General features: G+C 44.7%; 1 protein-coding gene, 1 long non-coding RNA gene and 1 pseudogene across 2 annotated transcripts in view; 1 reads left to right on the forward strand and 2 right to left on the reverse strand.

The window, feature by feature from the left end:
- The first annotated feature begins 882 nt into the window (after window positions 1-882).
- The window catches only part of LOC141085529 (uncharacterized), a 60,397-nt gene continuing 36,394 nt past the window's right edge, over window positions 883-24,885 (forward strand). Inside the window, exon 1 of the long non-coding RNA XR_012231324.1 lies at window positions 883-1,018. This is a non-coding gene — a long non-coding RNA (uncharacterized lncRNA). The remainder of the gene's footprint in view (window positions 1,019-24,885) is intronic.
- Window positions 4,984-24,885, reverse strand: part of LIN7B (lin-7 homolog B, crumbs cell polarity complex component) — a 59,783-nt gene continuing 39,881 nt past the window's right edge. Inside the window, exons 5-6 of the mRNA XM_073570955.1 lie at window positions 24,266-24,429; window positions 4,984-8,300 (exon numbers count right to left, since the gene is read on the reverse strand). Coding sequence (XP_073427056.1) covers window positions 8,279-8,300; window positions 24,266-24,429 — 186 coding nt within the window. The 3' untranslated portion in view covers window positions 4,984-8,278. The remainder of the gene's footprint in view (window positions 8,301-24,265; window positions 24,430-24,885) is intronic.
- Window positions 11,637-13,896, reverse strand: LOC141085672 (SAFB-like transcription modulator; annotated as a pseudogene).

The following is a 24,885-nucleotide window of genomic DNA, read 5'->3' on the forward strand; positions in this document are numbered from 1 at the left end:
ATTTGATTGGACGGTGCCTAGATTGGAGATGTTTCCTTCAGGATCTGCTTCACACAAATTACGCTTTTTTTTTACTACCAATGTGTCCTATAAGATCCAGGTTTACACAGTCTCTCCTGCCTCCTGCTTGTAAGAGTTGAAAAGGAGAATCTTTTCACAAGCAGGAGGCACACTGAGACCCTATAGTGTGAGTCAGGGGACAACAATTCTATGTCTCTGATATTCAGTCAAAATGCAGGAATTAGAGTAGAGCAAATGCAGTGTGATTATACTTAAACCCTTCTGCAAAGCCTGAAGCATCATGGGAAATTTGCTGTGCATTAAAGAAACCTTTTCAGGGGAGAAGATCAAATCAACCAAGAAAACATCCCAGAAATGAGAAATGACACATCAAGTACAGAGTTAGTTGGTGGCCATACCATTGCCATGGATTATCTTCCTACCCTATTTTGAACATATAGACAAATGCAGCTCTGTTACATAGCTGAGAAATTCGTCTTCAGAACTGGTCAGTTCTAGTTGAACTCTGTGACACACCCAGCTCTTCTATATCACGAGGTAACTTTGTTACACCTATGGCCAGTTCTGCCTGGACTCTGTGACAAACCTACCTCTTCTATATCCTTGGATAACCTATCTAATCCATTTGGCCTCTTTTGCCTGCACTCTGTAACAAACCTATCTCTGCTATATCAATGGGTAAACTGTGTGCCCAAGTTGCTTTGGACTCTATAACAAGGTCAGCTTCAATGTTAACTCTCCTGCTGTACTACTGTACCTGTGTCTCAGAACCCCATGTCTGAGCTCTGTTTTTCTGGTTCCTTTTCGCTGAGTTGCTGTCCAACGCTGCTATCACAATTGCTGTGATCTCCATTCTATTTAGTTGGTTCCTCCAGTTTCTGTCCTGCTGTATAAACCTCCAATGTTCCAACTGGACTGTTCTGCACCAGCATCAGCTCTCCATGCTGCATATCAACTGTTCATCCAGACCAAGGGCTTCGAGGATCCATGTCACCAGGTGAGACTTAATAGTAGAGGAATATGAAAATCCATCTAGACTACCATTAACGATGAAAGGTTCTTTTTGCAAATTATTCACCAGGTAGGCAATGTCATGATACATAGTATCCCAAAGATTGCACAGCATTGATATAACACCACACAGTACTCACATCAACCATCATCAGAGTCAGACAGTGGGTACTACCACCGACAGTACTATTTTATTGCAAGTACACAGACATTACAGCAGCATTCGGGATAATCTGCTACAGGTCGAATGTTCACGGAGACTGGGTTCTATATAACAGTCTCTCCTAAAATCTCAACAATTACAGGTAGTAGAAAGGTTCCAGAATGACATCACTAAGGTCAGAGTTCATTGCCATTATGGATGCAGGAAGAACCCGGTGTTGATCTTTGGCCTGCGAAACATATATTTGCAGTGCCGACAGTGGTGAGAGAGGGTATGACAGTATACAAGAACATTAAAAACACAGGACAGACGTTGTGCTCTTTCTACAGGTGGACAAGTTCGGCTTACGTCACTGTCCGCACACTGAATATATAAACACTCTTCACTTTGGAAGTTTCACAGTGGAAATGAGTTACAAAGAATGAAGGCAAAGTTCACACCTAGATACGACGTCACCAACATACACACTCATCACCAATATCACCGCTCTCTCCTCCATCTTCTTTGAAGTTTTTACCAAGAAAAAAAAAAGTTTTCCTCAACTCCTTAACCGTTCTACAAGTGGGATTTGTGCTACTTGGTGTTTCCTTGACCAGTTGTCTCCAGAGAATGAATATCGAGCGCCATTATATAAGGCTGTGTGACCTCTGCTCAGGAAGTACTCTCCTGCCGTGCCTAACAAACAGCCAATCCTTGCATGTGTTGTGTCTGTCGAAGAGCAGCAGGGACTAGAACATATTTTTTGAGCTCACCGAAGACATTCGGTTAGCATCAGAGCATGCTCCGATAAGCATTCGCTCATCACTTGTCAGGAGTTTTTCCACCATATTAGTTACATGGACGTTAGACATTTAGCCCTAAAGGAACCTCAGTCCGGTGGCCGAAAGGGGCAACAAACCTATAAAAAAAGGAGTCTCAGAGACGATCGACAGTTAAGGAATGGAGTAAAGTAACAGAGAATTTATGAATTCAACATGATCTATGCATAACCGATCTGTACGGGTTGGGTGAGTCTCAATTCTAAATTTTTGTTCTCAGGTACCACAGTTAAAGGGGTTATCCAGGACTCTTTCATTTTTTGTTATTGACGTAAGAAATAACAGGCAGGTCGATATCTGCCCTTTCTGCCAGTCTCTCCCATCACAGAACGGTCACGGACGTCATGTCGACAGAGCAACTGCTTGTCTTCTGCTCTGGTGATGTCATGCTGATTGACTGCCAGCTCCCCGCAGCCTAACTGCAGGGAGCAAATGGTCAATAAGCATGACATCGGCAGTCACTCCCTGTCATCAGAAAAGAGCGGAAGAGAAGCAGCAGCTCTGTTGACATGAAGCAGCAGAATCGCTGGTAGGAGCCATAAGAGCTGGTGCCGGGAGGAAGAGGCAGGTAGTCAATTACCTGCCTGTCAGTTCTTAGTGCCATGAAAAAGATTGAATAGTCCAGGATAACCCCCTTTAATTCTTACACCAAAGGTCATGGGCCACCTAAGACAACACAAGGTTCCCAATGCAGCTCCATAATCGCGCTTGGACACTTGGTGAGAGAAGACTGAAGACCTTTATAGCACATGGTGCCAGGTTCACACTCATGGACACAACTGCGACACAAAGACTAAAGAGAGTCTGTCAGTACAAAATGACTGTTCAAACGAAGCACAAGTTAAATGCGCCTTCTGACCTACTCATTTTCCATCTACCTCGGGCAGGGATGTCAATCAAGGAAGAGCAGGCAGAGATCGATGGAAAACAAGTAGGTGGGAAGGTTCACTGAACTGATGGGCCATGCTAAGAATGCACCGAGCATCTATCTGTGCTTGGTTTGAACAGTCATTTTATGTTGACAGATTTCCTTTAAGCATAGTAGTTAATGGGATTTTTAATATTCTTACTATGCAGCATGCAAAACGCTATTCATAGATGATGCCCACTATCACAATAGACATTTGTGATCCAACTGAACCCAAGTCAAAACTATTAGATTTAATGTTTTGAGGTGAACCCAGGGCCAGAAAGATGGGAACACAGCCCAAACCTAACGGTGCAATTGTCTGGAGCATTTATCCATCAGCTCTTTCCAATGTTCCCGGGTCACATGAACTTTCAGAATTATTTCTGTTTCCACTTAAATGCATGTAAATTTCTCAGTGCTGCTCAACAGGATACACGCTCCTTCAGTGTCAGCCTGTACTCTTTGAATATACGTGGTTTGGAGCATACAGTCCTTGCCTTAATTTTATCATAAAATCTTTATCTAAAAATAAAATATACACAGAAAAATATAATTATAGCATAAATTATTTGAAATTTCATCTTGGAATAATAAAGGCAGAAGTACGATCTGACATCTGTAAATTTTATCTTCAAAACTTGTTTACTTCACTTTTTTTCTTTTTGGTCCTTTTTTCTTGCATAATATTTTACTGTGTAGAAAAATCTATTGCTGCGAGGAAACAGTCAGTAAGCAGGCTAGCTGTTGCTGACGGACTGGATCTTGTGTTTTTCCACAAATGGACATCTAAATATTTGAGTGCATGTGTAAATATTGATTTTTTTTTTGCATTGGGAGTTCATGTGGTCATTTGCAGGGGTATTTACTTTGTGCGTGTAAAAAAAAAAAAGTTATTTGAAAATGACTATCTACAGGGTGCGCCATTTATATGGATACACCTAAATAAAATGGGAATGGTTGGTGATATCAACTTCCTGTTTGTGGCACATTAGTATTTGGGAGGGGGAAACTTTTCAAGATGGGTGGTGACCATGGCGGCCATTTTGAAGTCGGCCATTTTGGATCCAACTTTATTTTTTCCAATGGGAAGAGGGTCATGTGACACAACAAACTTAATGAGAATTTCTCAAGAAAAACAAGGGTGTGCTTGGTTTAAATGTTACTTTATTCTTTCATGAGTTATTTACAAGTTTATGAACACTTATAAAATGTGTTCAGAGTGCTGCCCATTGTGTTGGATTGTCAGTGCAACCCTCTTCTCCCACTCTTGACACACTGATAGCAACACCACAGAAGAAATGCAAGTCTAAGGGGGTCAGATTCCTTGTAGGAATGCTCGGACCTGACACCCGTAATGTGGTGATGCACCATCTTGCTGGAAAAACTCAGGGAACGTGCCATCTTCAGTGCATAAAGAGGGCAACACATCTTCATGTAGCAATTTCAGATATCCAGTGGCATTGAGGTTTCCATTGATGAAGAATGGCCCAACTATCTTTATACCCCATATACCACACCATACCATCAATAATGGGTGTCAGGTCCGAGCATTCCTACAAGAATAGTTTCCTGGAAAGTGGATTGGTCATCGTGGGCCAGTTGAATGGCCTCCAAGGTCTCCCGATCTGACCCCCTTAGATTTTTATCTCTGGGGTCATCTGAAGGCAATTGTCTACACTGTGAAGATACGAGATGTGCGGCATCTGAAACAACGGATACTGAAAGCCTGTGTTAGCATTTCTTCTGCGGTGTTGCTATCAGTGTGTGAAGAGTGGGCGAAGAGGCTTGCATTGACAATCCAACACAATGGGCAGCACTTTGAACACATTTTATAAGTGGTCATAAACTTGTAAATAACTAATGAAAGAATAAAGATACGTTAAAACTAAGCACACCATTGTTTTTCTTGTGAAATTCTCAATAAGTTTGATGTGTCACTTGACTCTCTTCCCATTGAAAAAAATAAAGTTGGATTCAAAATGGCCGCCATGGTCACCACCCATCTTGAAAAGTTTCTTCCCCCCTCACATATACTAATGTGCCACAAACAGGAAGTTGATATCACCAACCATTCCCATTTTATTTAGGTGTATCCATATGAATGGCCCACCCTGTAGTGTTTTTTTTTAGCAAATGGACATCTAAATATTTTAATTTATTCAGAAATAATGAATGCAGGGATATGAAGTATGGACAGAGGACCTGCAAATTGGAGGTTTACAAAAATAAAAATAAATGTTGCATTGCACAGAGAAAGAAAAAAAAATAATAAAAAAAACCAGAATAAAATGATTTTTCTTATTTCTGTGGCCACTAGGGGGAGCAGTGTGCATATAGAATTATCATGGAGTAGAATAGGAGATTTATAAATCTGTATGCAGTGAGCTCCCACTAGTGGTGTCAGCAGATAAACAGTGTTTTATTATATACTGTAGCTCAGGGAATTTTGAGTTTTGCATTAGAAAAATAAAACCCTGGACCTTATCAATTAATGAGTGAAGGGCTATGAAGTAGGGCTAATAGATCTGCGGACATCAGACTGCTGAGTATTCAAAATAATAAAAAAATAGATTCCACAAAATAATAATAAAAAAGCAGAATAAAAAAGGAATAAAATGACAATATTATTATTATTGCAGCCACTAGGGGTAGCACAGTGCATAGACTTTTTTTTAGAATTCAATAGAAGATTTATAAATATGTAAGCAGTGAGCTCCCCCTAGTGGTGTCTGCAGGTAGACAGTACTTTAATCTGTAATGCAGGGATTTTTGAGTTTTCCATTAGAAAATAAAACTCTGGACCTTATCAAGCAATGACTGTACTTTCAAACAGCAGATTGCTGATTGTTTTCATCAATAAAAAAATACATTTCACAAAATAAGAAAAAGAAAACCGAGTAAAATTATATAATAAAAATAATAATAATTATTATCATTATTACTGTTATTTCTGCAGCCACTAGGGGGAGCAAAGTGCATATAGACATTTTTAAGAGTTGAATAGGACATTTATAAATCTGCATGCAGTGAGCTCCCCCTGGTGGCACCTGCAGACAGACAGTGCTTTAATATGTAACCCAGGTAATGTGTTTTGCATAAGAAAAATAAAACCCTAGACCTTATCAATTAATGAGTGCAGGGCTATGAAGTAGGGCTAATGAATCTGCAAAAATTAGATTGCTGATAGTGCCTAATATTGATACAAAAATACATTAGACAAAATAAGAAAATAAAAACAGAATAAAGAAGGCGTGAAATTACATTATTATTATTACTGCAGCCACTAGGGGCAGCACAGTGCATAAAGATTTATCATGGAATTCAAATTCTATAGGAGATTTATAATTCTGTAGTCAGTGAGCTCCCCCTAGTGGTATCTGTAGACAAACAATATTTTCAAATTCTAGATTTATAATTCTGTATTCAGTGAGCTCCCCCTAGTGGTGTCTGCAGATAGACAATATTATAACATAACTTCGAGAATTTTGAATTTTACATTAGAAAAAGAAAACTGGACCTGCAAGCAGCAGATTGCTGATTGTTTTCAAGAACAAAAAGGCAAAAGGATAAAAAAAAAAAGTGTTACATTGTAGTCAGGCCTGCAGATAGACTCCATGGTATTCCCTGCCGAGCGGGAACTGAAGTGTGGAAGAAGGTAACAGACACACTTAGAGCCCTAGTACCAGAGGAGACCGAAAGGCACCCCTGCCTTATAAGAAAACACTGGTATTATAAATGACACACAGTAATGGGGGACCAGTTTTAAAGAGGGTGTACTATTTTGGGGGCGGTCTCTTACTGATGTGATGTAAGAGCTATAATGTGTGTTGTAACGCTGCTCTTCCTCCCCTCTCGCAGTAACACTCCAGGAGACATACTGCAGCTACATCCCCCTCCTTCCGATTTTTACTTACTTTTTTTCTTGTTACACAAGGCAAATTGAGGATGTTTTAAAGAGAGTTTGTAAGGAGGAAACGGAAAGTATAGGATATTCAAAGGGTAACCTTCATTTTATTTTACATATTTTTTTCAGTTATAAATCAATAGTACATATGAAAATAAGAAACTTTGCAATATATATTATAAGAAAAATCTACTTCTTTCTCCTCCTAGACTGATCTTTTATGCTCAATAATTCATAGGTAAAATCTCTAACCACTGAAAGCAGTTTTTACCAATACTGAGATAGATGACAGTTGGTGCTTTTAAAATTCTATGAAGGTGGGAGGAGCTAGAGGAGTAGCTGCAAGTTTTCCATAGAACTTTATGAGCACCAACGGTCATGGGAAAATCTGTACTCACTAAAAACACATTTTACCAGTTAATTGAGAATTTTTAGAATGAAAGATCAGTCCAGGAGGCGAAAGAAACAGATTTCTCTTATAATATATATTATCTTATATTATCTTATTGCTTCATTTCATGTGTACTATTGATTTATGGGAAAAAATAATCAAACAATGGTTACTTTCAAATCTCAGCAGAGACATTAGAATTCCCTCTTACATGGGTTGTCCACCTTTGGTGACAATTTATATTTTTACTTAAACGCATGTATTTTTGCCTAAAGTTTTGCACCATTTGCCCTTTATAGCTGGCTGCAGATCGAGATAACACATCAGTGAGCTCATTCTGATGGTCCAATGGGAGAGTTTCTAACTTTATCATCATTTTTGACCACTGACCACATCAAACTTGAATGCTTGGAGAAACCAAAGAGCCTGTAATAAAAGCAAAACGGTGCAAAATTTTTAATAAAACCCAATTGCAAAAAATATTTTTTAGACCCAAATACATGGATATAAATAATAATAAAGTTGGGCACAAAGGTGGACAATCCCTTTAAGGCTTCCATACACATTAAATTTAATTTGGGGCCTTATGACTCTCCCTCAACATCAGAGGAAGAGAAGGATCGGGCATTTTGAACTTCAACATGCGATTCTGTTGTTTTTATGGATGATAATTTGATGCCAAAGTGAAGTGGCCTTCTCCTCTCTCCCCATTGAAAATACATGAGAGCTTAGTGCTTAGGTTCAGTCAACAGCTTTCTCTTGTGTATGGCCAGGCCCCCTTCCAATAAACATTGTGTCTGCTACTGTTTTGCAAAGAAAATACTAATTAGTTTCACAAACCTTCTTCCCTTTACTCATTTGAAAAAAAAGTTAAAAAAAGCAAAAACCTTCAAAACATTCTGTTTTCACCCAAAACCTGCTCGCAACATCCTCCGCACACTATCTCGTACAAACACAACTGAAATAAATACTGTACACAGATCAGACATGACTTGTGCCAATAAATACATAGTGGAAGGTCCGGAGCTCAGGATTTTGGTGGAATGGATACAACAAGATATTATCCTCGAGACTCGAGAGACCTGAAAGGAAAGAGAAGAAAATGGTCAGTGAGGAGAAAAAAAAATTAATTAAAAAAATAAATATATACAGTGGGGGAAAAAAAGTATTTAGTCAGCCACCAATTGTGCAAGTTCTCCCACTTAAAAAGATGAGAGAGGCCTGTAATTGACATCATAGGTAGACCACAACTATGGGAGTCAAAATAAGAAAACAAATCCAGAAAATCACCTTGTCTGAATTGGCAAGATTTATTTTGCAAATTATGGTGGAAGATAAGTATTTGGTCATTAACAAAAGTTCTTCTCAATATTTTGTTATACTATATCCTTTGTTGGCAATGACAGAGGTCAAATGTTTTCTGTAAGTCTTCACAAGGTTGGCACACACTGTTGGTGGTATGTTGACCCATTCCTCCATGCACATCTCCTCTAGAGCAGTGATGTTTTGGGCCTGTCGCTGGGTAACACGGACTTTCAAATCCCTCCAAAGATTTTCTATGGGGTTGAGATCTGGAGACTGGCTAGAACTTAGACAACACCTGAAACCTTTTAGGCTCGCAATAGTTTATTTATATTATATAACACACATACACACACACACACACATATATATATATACAGTGCCTTGCGAAAGTATTCGGCCTCCTGGAACTTTTCAACCTTTTCCCACATATCATGCTTCAAACATAAAGATACCAAATGTAAATTTTTGGTGAAGAATCAACAACAAGTGGGACACAATTGTTAAGTTGAACGAAATGTATTGATTATTTTAAATTTATGTGGAAATTCAAAAACTGAAAAGTGAGGCGTGAATTATTATTCGGCCCCTTTACTTTCAGTGCAGCAGACTCACTCCAGAAGTTCATTGCGGATCTCTGAATGATCCAATGTTGTCCTAAATGACTAATGATGATAAATATAATCCACCTGTGTGTAATCAAGTCTCCGTATAAATGCACCTGCTCTATGATAGTCTCAGGGTTCTGTTTGAAGCACAGAGAGCATCATGAAGACCAAGGAACACAACAGGCAGGTCCGTGATACTGTTGAGGAGAAGTTTAAAGCCGGATTTGGATTCAAAATGATTTCCAAAACTTTAAACATCCCAAGGAGCACTGTGCAAGCGATCATATTGAAATGGAAGGAGTATCATACCACTGCAAATCTACCAAGACCCGGCCGTCCCTCTAAACTTTCATCTCAAACAAGGAGAAGACTGATCAGAGATGCAGCCAAGAGGTCCATGATCAATCTGGATGAACTGCAGAGATCTACAGCTGAGGTGGGACAGTCTGTCCATAGAACAACAATCAGTCGTACACTGCACAAATCTGGCCTTTATGGAAGAGTGGCAAGAAGAAAGCCATTTCTCAAAGATAGCCATAAAAAGTGTCGTTTAAAGTTTGCAACAAGCCATGTGGGAGATACACCAAACATGTGGAAGAAGGTGCTCTGGTCAGATGAAACCAAAATTGAACTTTTTGGCAACAATGCCAAACGATATTTTTGGCGTAAAGGCAACACAGCTCATCACCCTGAACACACCATCCCCACTGTCAAACATGGTGGTGGCAGCATCATGGTTTGGGCCTGCTTTTCTTCAGCAGGGACAGAGAGGTTGGTTAAAATTGATGGGAAGATGGATGGAGCCAAATACAGGACCATTCTTGAAGAAAACCTGTTGGAGTCTGCAAAAGTCCTGAGACTGGGACAGAGATTTGTCTTCCAACAAGATAATGATCACAATGATCCCAAACATAAAGCAAAATCTACAGTGGAATGGTTCACAAATAAATGTATCCAGGTGTTAGAATGGCCAAATCAAAGTCCAGACCTGAATCCAATCGAGAATCTGTGGAAAGAGCTGAAAAATGCTGTTCACAAATGATCTCCATTAAACCTCACTGAGCTCGAGCTGTTTGCCAAGGAAGAATTGGCAAGAATTTCAGTCTCTCGATGTGCAAAACTGATAGAGACATACCCCAAGCGACTTGCAGCTGAAATCGCAGCAAAAGGTGGCGCAACAAAGTGTTAAGTTAAAGGGGCCGCATAATATTGCACACCCCACTTTTCAGTTTTTGAATTTTCACAAAAATTTAAAATAGCCAATAAATTTCGTTCAACTTTACAATTGTGTCCCACTTGTTGTTAATTCTTCATCAAATATATATATATAGTGACGTCGAGCTCACTAGCTGGTTGGGGGTGTACTCGCTTGGCAGCGATATAACATGCAGGAGGACTGTATTTCTTTAAAAGTTCACCTGGGTTTATTGCTCCATAATCCCAGCAGCACGAATACAAAGTAAAACAACCTTTTGGTCCGGCAAAACAAATTAACAATGTCCATAAACAGGGATTTGCTCCTTCAGACCTGTGGTCACACAGGCCTGGTTATTTGTCCAGGATTCAGGCTCGGACTGGAGCCAAACACAGACAGATCTCCAGGCTCAGGGTTACCTGCTTATTAGGTCCTCAGGTTTCCCAGCCTGGCTTCATATACAGTGCTGTGCAAATTAATTGGGACAAAGCATGTTTTTAAGTAAAATTGTAAGTTGTTTACCAGTCAGTGATTCAAACCAGTTTTAACTGCTTTGAACATATGTGAGTGCCTGTTCAAAGCAGTTAAAACTGGTTTGAATCACTGACTGGTAAACAACTTACAATTTTACTTAAAAAAATGCTTTGTCCCAATTAATTTGCACAGCACTGTAGGTCCTGTCAGCCCGGACCCTCAATGCCTCCTGAACTCCACAGGAGCACTCGACCACTCCAGTCTTAGGGTCCTGCTTCACTTAGCGATGCACCAGCGATCCCGACAATGATACGACCTGGTAAGGATCGCTGTTGCGTCGCTAAATGATCGCTAGTAAGCTGCCAAACAGACAGATCTCTTCAGCGACGCAGCAACAATACAGCAATCCTCAGCGGTCATTGGTACCTTGTCACACAGTAGCTCTTAACGATACCAGCCTGCGTCCCTGAGTTCTGCGTCGCCAACGAGGTCGTTCATCGGGCCAAACACAGCGATGCACGCTGGCCAGCGGGACGCCGACGATGAAAAAATGGCCCAGGACATTCCAGCACGATCAGCGATATCCAGCGGGGGGGGGCGGTCGCCGCTGCATGTCACATGTAGCGAGATCGCTGGCGAGGTCGCTGTTACGTCAAAAGATCGGTAATACTTCAGCGATCTCGCTATGTGAGAAAGGGGCTTTACACATGGGTCTCTCTCATGTGCTGCACACAGGAAACAAAATACCTTCCTGCCTTTCCAGGAACACACCAATTGAGAGGTGTGTGGTTAACCAATCCAACCTGTCACTTCTGGTTAACCTTAAATCTATCCCTTTACTAGAAATACAGGTTTGTGGTACTACAAACTCCAGCAACCTGTCCTGGATTCAGATCGCAACAGACCTCTGTCTGTGCGATACACACCACATATTCCCCCCTCTGTTCAAACCCGTGGGGATGACCACCTGACCACAGTCCAGGGCCCCGGGAAAACCTGTCCCTGTCATCTCTAGCTACCAGTCGAGGGGACCCTCTCCACCTACTAAAAGCACTAGCCTCTGGAACCTGATCCCTCAACATCACCTGGTCCTTAACAGAGTTACCAACCATCCCTGTCCCCAACTTCTGCCTTTCTATTTCTAATCTTTCTGGTTCTCTCTCTGTAGGCGGTCAAGTTCTTCACGTTCACGCATTATGCGATCTCTCTCTCTGTCACAGCGCTCCCTCTCAGCCATTTCTCGGCGCCTCCACAGCTCCACTGCTCTGCGATATCGCTGTAACCTCTCCAGACGTTCAACGTTTTCTCTTAGTCTCTGGGCTTTCATTTTTTGAAATTTCATAATATCCTTTTTATCCCGGAATTCACAGAATTTTGGCTTATGTAGGATAAATAACTCTCTTCGTCTAGTCTTGTCAAATCTTCCTCTACTCATTTGTGGCCGCATGTAACCCTGATAGCCTTTTGTCTGGTCTATTACCACCATCTCACCTGGGCTTTTGCCATGTCCGTTTCCTTTCATCATTTTTGTCTCCATGATCGTGGGTAGAACTTCCAGCCTTATCACCACTATCTTTACTATCCTTCTTGGAATCTTTACCATCTTTCTCATCAGAAGATTTGTCATATTTTTTGTCATCTCTTTTAGAAGAACTTGTGGGCCTGCTATTCTTGTCTCCACCAGATTTCCTGTCACCAGAAGTTCTGCCAGTCCCAGTTTTCTCATCGCCTTCTTTCTGATCTCTTTTTGAAGGATCACTCTTCCACTTTGACACCGATATCTGCTGGCCATGCAATTCTGTGTGATGTAGGTGAGGGTTACATCTGAAAACGTCAGAACTACATGACATAGTAACAATTCCACAGCATTTTGTCCCTGGACTCCTTGCATTGGTAACTACTTTGACACTCAGAACCTTTCCATATTTCCCAAAAAGATTCTTCAAATCTGCAGCCTTTGTAATAGATGAAAGTCCACTGACCCAGAGATTCCTTACTGAGCTTCCACTGGTACCACTAATACTTCCTTTACCATATTTAGATGTGATTTTGTTATCCTTTGAATCCTTTGAAGAGCTCTTTCCTCGACCAGAGGTCCCTGTAGATGGACCTTTATTCTAAGAATCCTTTTCTTTATCTCCAGATTCATCTTTCTTGAAACTTCTCTGGATTCCTTCTTAGCACCATCTCCTTTAGCACTCTCCACTTTGGTCATTTTTCTGGTTCCCTGACATGTCATCTTTTTGTTCCTCCAGGCTATCCTTGGGATCACTCGCCGCTTCCTCATCTTCATCCTTTGGTTTGCATGCCTCCGAATCTGCAAGTTTCACATTTTTACCTGTTTCTAGAAAGTCATCTCCATCACAATCGATAGTGATGGCATCTTCAGCCTGGAGTGTGACAGATACCTTATCGTCCGCTACTTCTTTCAGAGATGAGCTAGCTTCTATGTCTTCTTTATCAGCAAGTGTTGATCCATTTTCTTCTGAATGAACAGGTTTAGCTACTTCTTGTGTACCATCTCCAGAACCTGTTATATCTTTATATTCATTATAGTCCTCACACCTCCTTCATCAGGAACAACATCTTGATCAGAGAGAGTCAGCATATCTTGATTTTGATCCTTGAATACACCTTCTTCCATGGACGCGTCACATCCAGACTCATCAGCTTCCCGGTTTTTACCTTTGCTCTTCATTTGCTTCTTTGAAGGAGTATCACCACCAGAATTTTGTTCAATATTTTCAGGATCTCCACCTTCTTCAATTGCCTGCTTCAAGCGTGCCACCAGCAAATTCTTCACCCCTGTCACATACAGGTTCCTTCGCTTCAGCTCGGTCTTGAGGTCAATAATGCACAGGTCAGCCACTTTCCTCCGCTCGGACAGGCTGCTAGATGAAGCCATACTGGGCAGTAACTCCAAAGCACTAATCACGACAGAGGCAATGACCAGGCCAGACTCCCGCCTCACACACAGGAAGACTCCGACAACTTCTCCCAGCAGAGCACTTTCAACCCTCTCTTGGGTCTCAGCAGTGCCACCTTCAATCTCCTCCTCCTGAGCATTACAGACTCCTGCTCCACCAGCACTTCCCGGGATTCCTTCTCCCCTAGTGCCAACATCTGACCGCCTATCATCAGCAAGCGTCAATTGGAGCACTTCTGGGTGGCCCTGACTCCTTTGGCGATGGGAGGATGTGCAATCCTTGACCCTTGTTAAGCCCTCCCATACGGGACTCCCTTTGGTTTCTAGAATCACAGTCACCCTTGGAGTTGGTGTCACACCCCTCAAAAGGTGACCACTCCTTGTGCCTTCTAAATCGGTGTCAGTTTCCCGATTACTTCCAGTCACAATGTGGTATACTTCAGGTGAGGTCAGGTCAATACCTTTGACAGATGCATACCCTCCACCGGTCACCTCTACATCTTTACTGCCAATGTTGGGAGTTGCAAGTTCTGTAATGTACCCAACCCCATCAGCATAGAGCCCTTCACCCTCCTGCTGTAGAGGAGCTCCCTTCTCCCAAAAGTCTGAGAACAGCCCAGAGTCCCAGGCTATCATCACCGGATAGGCTAAGTTAGGGATCACGGCGACATCATGGCTGGCAATGACATTGGCCGTCTCGAGGATCACCCTAGACACTAGATAGTCTTTGGTGACCCCATGGATACAGGTAACCCCGATCTTCCTTTTGGGTATCTCAAATACTTTGGGCGGAGCGCCCACTAGGGTCACCGAGCTCCTCGAATCGAACAGTCCGACCACGCCCTCTGCCTCCATCTGCAGGGCACACTCACGTAGCCCCGTGCCGGGTGGGTAATTCCCTTTAGGAAAACCACCCCCTTTTGATCAACTACCCGCTTTTGAGACTACGCCCCTTTTGGGCACATTTCCGACCTTGGGGTGCACGCCTTGGACTCCCCATGGCCCTCTCAGGCCCCTCACCGCCTGTGCATGGCAGTCTATCTGCCCCAACAGTTCCTTGAACTTCCTTAGCTGACTTCTTTCAACCTCTGGACTGGTTGAGCATCCTTCACTCACAGTGATAGTGTGACGTTTTTTGAAAACGGACGTCCGAGAGTGGACCCTCTGGGTCGCGGATCTGGAGCCCCGGGGGTCGAGCGCTCCAGGTGAAGACCGACCCCTATACAGGGATCGTTTGGGGCAAGACTACCGAGGACAGAACTGTGACAGCCGGTACCAGGAGGGGCGGCTCAAGGACAAGAGGCGCCCGTAAGCAGGAGTACTGGACTGAGAGGTAGAGGACCTTAACAGGATTACAGGATGGGTAGACCGACAGGGAGCAGGTACTAGAGGGGAGAGGACCGGGAGGATGCACACAAGGAGGTACCAGGAGGGAGAACAGGGCGGTCATGCAGGGTGAGAGAACACTGGGAACAAGGAAGCAGAGCCGGGGGCTGGTAGCCACGGGGAAGACAGACAGGACACAGGCGGCACTATAGAAACCGGAAAGGGGCCAAAGCGCAGTGTGGCGAGCACACAGCAACTCTCAGGCGTCCTCTCAATAGAGAGCGCGCCAGAAATACCCTAGGGTCCGGAAGCGGGCGGTACGTGCCGCCCCCGGCGCCACCCCCCGTAGGCAGAAGAGGGGACGCTGGTGCGCGCGCGCGCCCTAAGGAAGGAGCGCGGTGCCGTCACAGGAGGGGAGGCAGAGCGTGGGAGCGCGCCGCGGCGAGGACGCCGGTAGGAGGAGGTGGCGGCGGTTGCCGCTGGAGGAGGGGCGGGAGCGGGTGCAGCCGTGACCGCCAACATGACAGTTAGCTGCTTCAGGCCTCACTTTATTGGTGGCTTCCTCTACTTCGAGTCGCTTGGCCAGACAAGACACCTGCTGCTCCACCTTCTTCAAGGCTGCCAAAATCATTGACTAGCTTTCTGCCAGACGACCTTTCAACTCAGTCACCTCTCTTTCCAGCCACTCTGAACTCAGCAGCCTTTCTCCCAAGCTCCTTTTGCTTTAAATGGGCTTGTAACAAAATACCTTCCTGTCTTTCCAGGAGCACACCCATCACTTCTGGTTGACCCTAAATCCAGTCCTTTACCAGAAATACAGGTTTGTGGGACTACATACCCCAGCAACCTGTCCTGGGATTCAGATTGCAGCAGACCTCTGTCTGTGCGATACACACCACATTATATATATATATATATATATATATATATATATATATATATAGACACACACACACACACACACACACACCGTAAACTATTGCAAGACTAAAAGGTTACAGGTGTTGTCTAAACAGAAAAAACCCTGATACCTCAGTGAGTGACATTTTTGTTTTCAGCTGTCTTTCAGAGTGAATAATTAAATTATGAGGCAGAGGGGAGTGAATGAAGTTGCTCACAGGTGGAGAAATAACATTTCTCTGATAAGATATATGAGGGTATCTATCATCTGACGAACATTTGTATTTTACTGCCATAGTTCCCGAGGTGGTGACTCTGCAGTTGTAGTAAAGCTGTAACTCCAATTAGGACATGACATCTCTATCAGGCAATAAATGGTAAAACTGACCTGGCAATATGATTCTACAGGTCAGTCCGATCACGAGGATGCCAGATGTGTTTATTTTCTTTTAATTTAAATTTAGAATTTAATTAAAAAATTTTTTTGACATTTTCTGAGACCTGTAAGTTTTTTTTCTTTTTTCCGTTTATGGAGCTGTGTGAACGCTTATTTATATTGGGTAACATTATGGGGAACATTCACTGTTTCATCCGCCTTTTATTGCTTATTTCATGGAGAGTAAGGAGGGAATTCTTTATTTTCTGTTTGTTTTTTTCTTTTATGGCATTTAATATACAGGGTTATCTCCTTTCATATTTTCATAGATTGGACTTTTACGGATGTGGCAAAACCAAATATGTTCATTTTTTAATTTTTTCAATTTCTTTTGAGAAAGGGGGGTCATTCAAACCTTCATGATTTTATTATTATTGCGTTCGATGCAGCATCAAAACGACGCATGCGGAGGCATCCGCGTACACCCACATGGCCTGTGTACCCAATGTTAAAGATAGGTACGCAGGACGCATGCCGACATAGGCGGAGTTGAATGGAAGAGGTGCAGCAGTGGGCGGGGCTTAACGGAGGAACTACGCAGCCCTCCGCAGCTCTGCCCATCGCAAGTGTGAAACCAGCATTAGCATGACTCGATTGTCGTTTTCTTTTCCTGAGTCAGAAGGTTGGTCGGCGTTGTTCGGAGGCCAATGCTGAGTTCTTCCAGCTTCCCCGCCTAACAAGTTGGTCTCACTTCTCGCTTCAGTGGGCGGTCACCGGTCTTACCCGCTGAGCCCCTAGTCCATTATGCTGCAGCGCATCAGAGTGGAGTCCACCGCAATCCTTCACTCGGCATGCATTCCTTTGCACGCCCGCCAAAACCTGGGAGTCCTCGCTGCACCCGGCCGTGATCGCTACTCTGCGGCCTATCTTTCCCCACAGCCCAGTGGTGCTCCTCACTGACTCCTCTCTCTGGCAGGAGGCCCCCTTCTTTTCCCACGCAAACCCTTTTATGCCTCCCTGGCTTATCACACCCCTTTTACACAGGTTAAGGGTCTGCTCTGTCTCCAATCTCCTTCCACCCCGGCAACAGTAGGTTCGGCCCCAGCAGTTCCGGACCCAGTGCCCTGTCAGCACCCACAGGGTATGACACCCCATGCTCTCCATTAACTCGCCATTACACGGGCGAGAGCTCTTTCATCAGGTGTTCACAATTCTCAACTTCTTGGATGATTCGTTGCCAAATGAACTGATCTTGCTCATAACGGGTGGGAGGCACTCCAGCTGTGGTTCGCTCTGATCGTCGTAATTCAGACTGATTAATGGGAGGCGGAGAGCTACTCTGGTCCAGTGCACTCGCCACTTCTGTGGCTTCAAGCATTGGTAACTCAGCGCTCACCTCCCCGGGAGTGACAGGTGGCGAAGCATTGGGGTCTGGGGGCAAGGTGGGTGCCTCAGTAGTTTTCGGTGACTCCTCTCCACCCCTGGGTCCTTTGAACAGGCAGGGCCGCAGCATGCTACGATGGACCACTAGGGTGAGCGCTCCTTCCGTCCGTCCGTTCAGGCTGAACTTCATACACCAGCCCATCAGAGCCGACTCGTCATGTCACTCAATGCAGGGTTCACTCCCATCGGCTTTCCAGTTTTCCCGGGGCTGCAGTTTTTCCGGACTAGCACCTGATCCCCGGGTCTCAGAGCTGTCCCTCCAAATCTGACTTTTTCGTATCACTCCACTCTGCAACATGTGAGCGAACATCTCCCTCACTTCTTTGTACATCTGGGGAGGTATATGTTGGTGTCTTTTCTGAACTGGCGTGACACACCCCGTAGGGATTTCATGGGCAATGGTCTGAGTGCAACCAAAGTCATCTTCATGGCTGGCAAAGACCTCCTGATAACACTTTAGCACATCTTCCACTTGCTGCATCTTCTGTGGTGATAGCCCTGTCAGTTCAGCCCGCATCTGCTCTAAGATCCTATGACCCTCCTTCATGCTGCCAGGAGGGGGTTCTGGTGCCTTTGTAATGGCTAAAGTCCAGGGATCTCCACGCATGACAGCCCGTTGTACTGCTTCGGGTCGGATTAACTTTTCTGGCATTCCCAGGATCTGGGCCACTTCACCCTTCAGTAGGAGGGTGAGACTGTCTTTCCCCAGGTTGACGCACCATACTACAATGTTGCCGTCGTGGACTGTGGCTAATATCCGGGTTATGAGCAGTCCAGTGGGCACTTGATCCATTGATCTTGGCTCTATTTGCACTTACACCCCCTCAAGGGGTGTACAAGCTCACACTGGTAAATGTGAGAACTGCCTGGCCAGGCGGTAGGGTAAGTTTCGCAGCCGCAGGAACCATCACCTTCCCTAAGACTTTTCTTACCCCAGTGTCTCCTTAGCTTGGGCAGCTTGGGTCAGTTGCTGAAACACCTTCTGTTGAGGGATTTGGGGCTTCACTGGTTCAAAAAGGGCTCTGGTGATTCATTGATCAGAAGCTGTCCCATCTATTTCAGTACATTCATCCCGAGAGTCATTACGGGCCCACAGCCGACATTTCCTGCAACTAAAATGACCCCTTTACGGCCTACATCCTTCCCGCACACTCTGATCTCCATCCAGACCACCCTGGCGACCGGAATGGGCCATTGGATGGCTGCTGTCAAACTAATTATTGACCCCCACTCTGGCCGTGAAACTTCTGGGAAATGTTGCCTAAAGTAAACTTCCGGTATGGTGGTCACCTGCGACCCGGTGTCAATCAAGCAGTGATCGCGGAAACTATGCCTACGGGACGTCTTTCTCCTTTCCTTTCAGGCTCCGGGCTGCGTCACTCAGCCACGGAGCTCACTAGTTTAACGGCTACCGTAGCAGGGACCGACCCTGGCTCGCACAGTCTCGAGCGTAGTGTCCTGTCTTTCCACATCTGTAGTAAGTTGGGTCCCCTTCTGCACTAAGTGGTCTCACTCCCTGACGGGGTCCGACGGAAGGGTGGGACCCTACATCACTCCTGTCTCTTGGTGAGGGGGCTGCTTTCGACGGTTCTTGGGCCGGAGCTGGGGCTCTTCTGAAGCTGAACCATTCACTCCACATTTCTTGTACTGTAATTTCCCCCGGATCATAGAATCATAGAATCATAGAATCGTAGAGTTGGAAGGGACCTCCTGGGCCATCTGGTCCAACCCCCTGCTCAAAGCAGGATTCGCTAAATCATCCCAGTCAGATGTCTGTCCAGCCTCTGTTTGAAGACTTCCATTGAAGGAGAACTCACCACTTCTCGTGGCAGCCTGTTCCACTCATTGATCACTCTAACTGTCAAAAAGTTTTTTCTAATATCTAATCTGTGTCTCCTCCCATTCAGTTTCATCCCATTGCTTCTAGTCTTTCCTTGTGCAAATGAGAATAAAGTTGATCCTTCTACAATGTGACAGCCCTTTAGATATTTGTAGACAGCAATTAAGTCTCCTCTCAGTCTTCTCTTTTGCAAACTAAACATTCCCAAATCCTGCAACCTTTCTTCATAAGACAGGGTTTGCAGACCGGTCACCATTCTGGTCGCTCTTTTCTGAACTTGCTCCAGTTTGTTGATGTCTTTTTTAAAATGTGGTGCCCAAAACTGGACACAATATTCCAGATGAGGTCTGACCAAAGAGGAGTAGAGGGAAATAATGACTTCACGTGATCTAGACTGTATGCTTCTGTTAATACATCCTAGAACTGCATTTGCCTTTTTTGCTGCTGCATCACACTGTTGACTCATATTCAGTCTGTGATCTATTAGTATACCCAAGTCTTTTTCACATGTGCTGTCACTTAGCCCTATTCCTCCCATTCTATATATGCTTTTTTCATTTTTATTGCCCAGATGTAGTACTTTGCATTTCTCCCTGTTAAAAACCATTCTGTTAGTTACTGCCCACTTCTCCAGTTTATTTAAATCTTTTTGAATCCTCTCTCTCTCTTCTCTAGTATTAGCTATCCCTCCTAGCTTTGTGTCATCAGCAAATTTAATCAGTTTACCCTCAATTCCTTCATCTAAATCGTTGATAAAGATGTTGAACAATACAGGGCCCAGGACAGAGCCCTGTGGTACCCCACTTGAGACATTCTTCCAACTGGATGTGCAGCCATTTACGACCACTCTTTGGGTCCGATCACTAAGCCAGCTATGAATCCACCTAACAGTTGCCTTGTCCATTCCATACTTAGTCATTTTTTCAATAAGGATTGTATGAGAGACTTTGTCAAATGCTTTGCTGAAGTCAAGATATACTATATCTACAGCATTTCCTTGATCCACCCAATCAGTGATCTCTCAGGCCCACTACAGCTTGGCTGTGGGTGGGGTAGGTACTTCATTGCTCCGGACCATCCGTGCTATGGCCACCAACCCCTGTTCCTGCTCCCACATGCGCCTCTGCCCCTACTTCTAGGAAGGTCATACGTTGACTAGTGCGCAGGCATTCTCTCAAAGCCTGCTTAAGAGACACGTCCCTGAGACCCGACACAAACTGATCTCTCAATATCCTATCAGGGAGCCCCACTCCCATGGTTCCCATGTAACAAGGGCGACCAGGGGAGGGTAGTCAAAGCCCGGTTCTTAAAGGCACAGTACAGGAATAGAGTCCACTTAGCCAACTATCAGCGAGCACTCCCCTGGTCCCTTGCACATAGACAGATGAGACCCACGCAATCTTCCTCACAACCGACGTACCTTGTTCTTGATCCAATTGCAGTAGTCCGGGCAAATCAAAGGTAGATGAGGCAACTGTGTCCAATGGAGAAAACAAATAACTTTTATTGGAACAGGTCGATGAGAATAAGATGGCAAACAAAAGTACACCACTGGATCACTGCTCTCCCTGACACTGGCTGCAATCATACCCACAGCGGTCGCAGAAGCCAAAAGTCACAACAATCCACACGCTGGAATCTGGGCGCCTGAGACCCCATCAGCGTGGGGCCCTCCTATAGTCCTGGAGACCCATCGTGTAAGCTGTAAGTCCCCTTTCTCTGTCCTGTGGGATCCAGGGCAACAGTTCCCTCCCATCCTAGAGGCCTGGCAGTGCCCTGTCTAATAGACGTCTGGCCTGTCCAAAGTTCCAGGCAGAACTGGAAGGAAACCAGCAGCTTCCCCCTAACCATGTGGCTGCAAGTCCAGCCCACAACAGTTAACACATTACATTTAAAAGGGACATACACATTGCATTTACAGATTCATAACATATACAACACAATAAACAACTGAAAGGAGGCGAGGGCACACTGAGGGGACCTGCCACCTCCTTACACCCACATCATCCCTCTTAGTGATGTGCGCATGCACCTCCTTCAATGCATTGATATACTGAGTCACAGTCTCTCACTCTCTCTGAACGCGGTGAAACAATTGCATCCGCAGCTCTCTCGCATCACTTCTAGGATCTGCACCACCTTATCCCCAAGTATCCCACTCATGGAGGGGGCAGAACATAACAGAGTACCAGGCCTCACCATCCAGGGCCATTAAAACAATCTCAGCTTGTATAGGGTGCATCCACATCATGCTCAACCCTCTCAGTCCAGTCCCACAACATCATATTACTCCCCATGAACTTTGGGAGATTGCTGAGCATCACCTCCAATGGCATGCTAGGCCTCGGGGTGCTCATGGTGGACTGGTCTGCAGCATCTGTGTCCAAGGACTGCATCCTGCCGAATATGCCAAATGTAACACAGGTATCCGGATGCAGTGACGCAGAAGCACAGAGCAGGGGATAACAATTACTCATTTTATCAATACAGGGGTAACCTCTTCGCAGGAAGCAACAGGAAATAAACAGGTAAAGGCTGAGGGGTAAACAGGGAAAGAGTAATTCAGAATGACAGTCTATATATTAATTCCACTTAGCGTGACTCGGTTGACCATTTCTTTTCCTGAGTCAGATGGTTGGTTGGCGGCTGGCTGATGCCGGTGCTTACTTCTTCAGCCTTCCCCGCCTAACAAGTCGGTCTCACTTTTGGCGGCAGCGGGTGGTCACCGGTCTTACCCGCTGAGCCCCTAGTCTGTTATGCTGCAGCGCAGCATAGTTGTGTTCATCGCAATCCTCCACTCGGCGTGCATTCCTTCGCACGCTCGCCGAAACCTGGGAGTCCTCGCCGCACTCGGCCAATGATCGCTACTATGCGGCCTATCTTTCCCCGCAGCCCAACGCGGTTTCTCACCGACTCCTCTCCCTGGTGGGAAGCCCCTTCTTTTCACGCGCAAACCCTTTTATACCTCCCTAGCTCACCACGCCCCTCCTAGACAGGTTAAGGGTCTGCTCCATCTCCAATCTCCTTCCCCCCCCGGAAACAGTAGGTTCGGCCCCAGCAGTTCCAGACCCAGTGCCCTGTCAGCACCCACAACCCGGTCTTCTCCTCTACACATCAGTCAGTGACTACTGTGCACATGCACCCTGAGACACCCTGCCATGATGACCAGATCCTATATAGGCAAAAACCAGGGAGCAGTCAGCAGAATGTCCTGTGCCAAATCAGATTCTGGATGCCCCACATTTCAGCTCCTCAGTACCTTCTAATATCCTTGTACCATAAAGCAAATACTATTTACTGAGCTTCGCTTGTGTATAAGATTGTACATTTTTCTCACACCTTAACAATTTCCCTGGACATTTCTAAATGTGTTCACAAGGAGGATCATAAGTGATGCAGAAGGAAAGGTAAATGGTGTGGAAGTGAAGTGTTGTTACAGGGCGGCAAGATAATCTCCGACACAGTGAAGTGGCAGATGGAAACCCATTGTATAAGTTGACGATTAAATATTTGATTCGGCGGTCTATACTATGGAAAAGAAATGAGCTGTGAGATATTGAGTTAGGAAACGTAACCATACCATTAATGTGGTTTAATTATTCCCGACGTGGTTGTAGTACCTCCTGCCACTGATTGACAAGTTGTTCATCTCTTTGACCTGATTCCCATGGCTGATATCTCACACAGATACCAACACTGGATCCAGCACAGTAACATCCTAATGACGTTGTGAGTGCTGGTATATCCATCTGTTCATGCACTGCCCCCCGGGAATGATGATGCCTGCACGAGAGGTCTGCCAGATTAGTATGCCACATAAGTTGCCATATCGCACATACATAGTCATTCCCAGGCGTGGCGCATGCATAGATAGATATTCTGTCTCTCACAGATGTTACAGCGCATTCACACAGCTCACTATGAGGTGGTCGAATAACAGATTCCTATTCTTTAGAGCAGGAAGAAAGAGCAGATAGATGGTACCTCTCCTTACTAGTAAGTGTTTTTTCTCCTCCCAGGGCTGGATTCACATCTACACTGCTCAGAACTTCTCGAAGATGTGGCTTCTGTTTGGGTGCTATTTAGAGGCAAGAAAGCACCAGTATCTTATGTCTTATTTGTGTGCTGTGTATGGGAGACATTGTTTCAGTTAGTCTTGCCCCACCAGCTCAGAGAAAACTGAATATTAATGATAGAGACCGCAGAGGGGAAAAATGGTGAAATATGCAGGATACAAGTGATATAATGTAAAAAATAGTACTAATCTTTGTGTGCACGCACATCACAACTTATTCTGTTACTTGAAACAACAAGTACAGCTTAGTTACTTAGTTGTGCTCTCATAACGCAATGGAAAAGTTAGTTTTCCCCACATCAGATTACTGTACAGGGTCTGCCTTAATGACTACACTGACAAGTAAACAAATCACAAGGTCAAGCTCTGCGGAGACACTGAATAAGCAGAAGGTGCTAGAAAATATCAGGCTATACCTGTCTAGCTCTGGTGGTCCCATAAAGAATGAATACAGAAGGGCATGCAGAGCCCTGTTCTCAGGATTAGTGGGTGTCTGAAAGGTCAGAGCCCCAGTGACCAGTAAGTTTTTCCCTATCCTATTCAACAACTTTATGGTAGGCAAATATACTTCTCTTCTCTTACGTGTAACTATTCTGCTGCTGTCGACGTCGAGCCGTCCTCATTTTTTCGAAGCGGGCCTCCATTTCCTCCAGCACTTTTGGCGTGTAGCGTACAACCAGCTTTACCGTTCCCTGTGCCGCCTTCAGAAGCTCCACTGCCATCTCGTGCTGCTCTCCCTCCACGCTCTGCAGGGGAGGGAAAATCAGTCTCCTTGTAAATGTGTCCAGATAATGTCATATATCTCTACAGTGCTGGAAAACACAACATCTGAATGAATAGACTCCTAGAGACATTAAAGTTGTAAAATCCGGGACGTGGACTAGTCATCAAGCAGGGACGATGTGCCTGAGCACAGATCTCTTCCCTATACTTTCTTCAAAAAGCTTTTTTCCTGGATAAGGGTGCCTAAAACCCCCACACATGGACCACGCTGACCTTCTTACCCTACCCTTGCGAAACCATCTGGATGGCTCTAGTGGACGTCTTTGGCACTCGGACACTGACCGAGGCCTGTAGCCGTGGGACACCTTTCCAGCCAGGTGCTCTACATTGGCTGACAAGGGTCTGTTGCCCATTCAACTCCTCGGGTCTGATCTTGTCTCAGCCTCGAGCAGAGAAATGCTATATCCCCCACAGTGCTG

Source organism: Dendrobates tinctorius, unplaced genomic scaffold (genome assembly GCF_039654945.1).
Source record: "Dendrobates tinctorius isolate UK_male_01 unplaced genomic scaffold, ASM3965494v1 ptg000028l, whole genome shotgun sequence".
In the NCBI taxonomy this organism is placed as follows: Eukaryota; Metazoa; Chordata; class Amphibia; order Anura; family Dendrobatidae; genus Dendrobates; species Dendrobates tinctorius.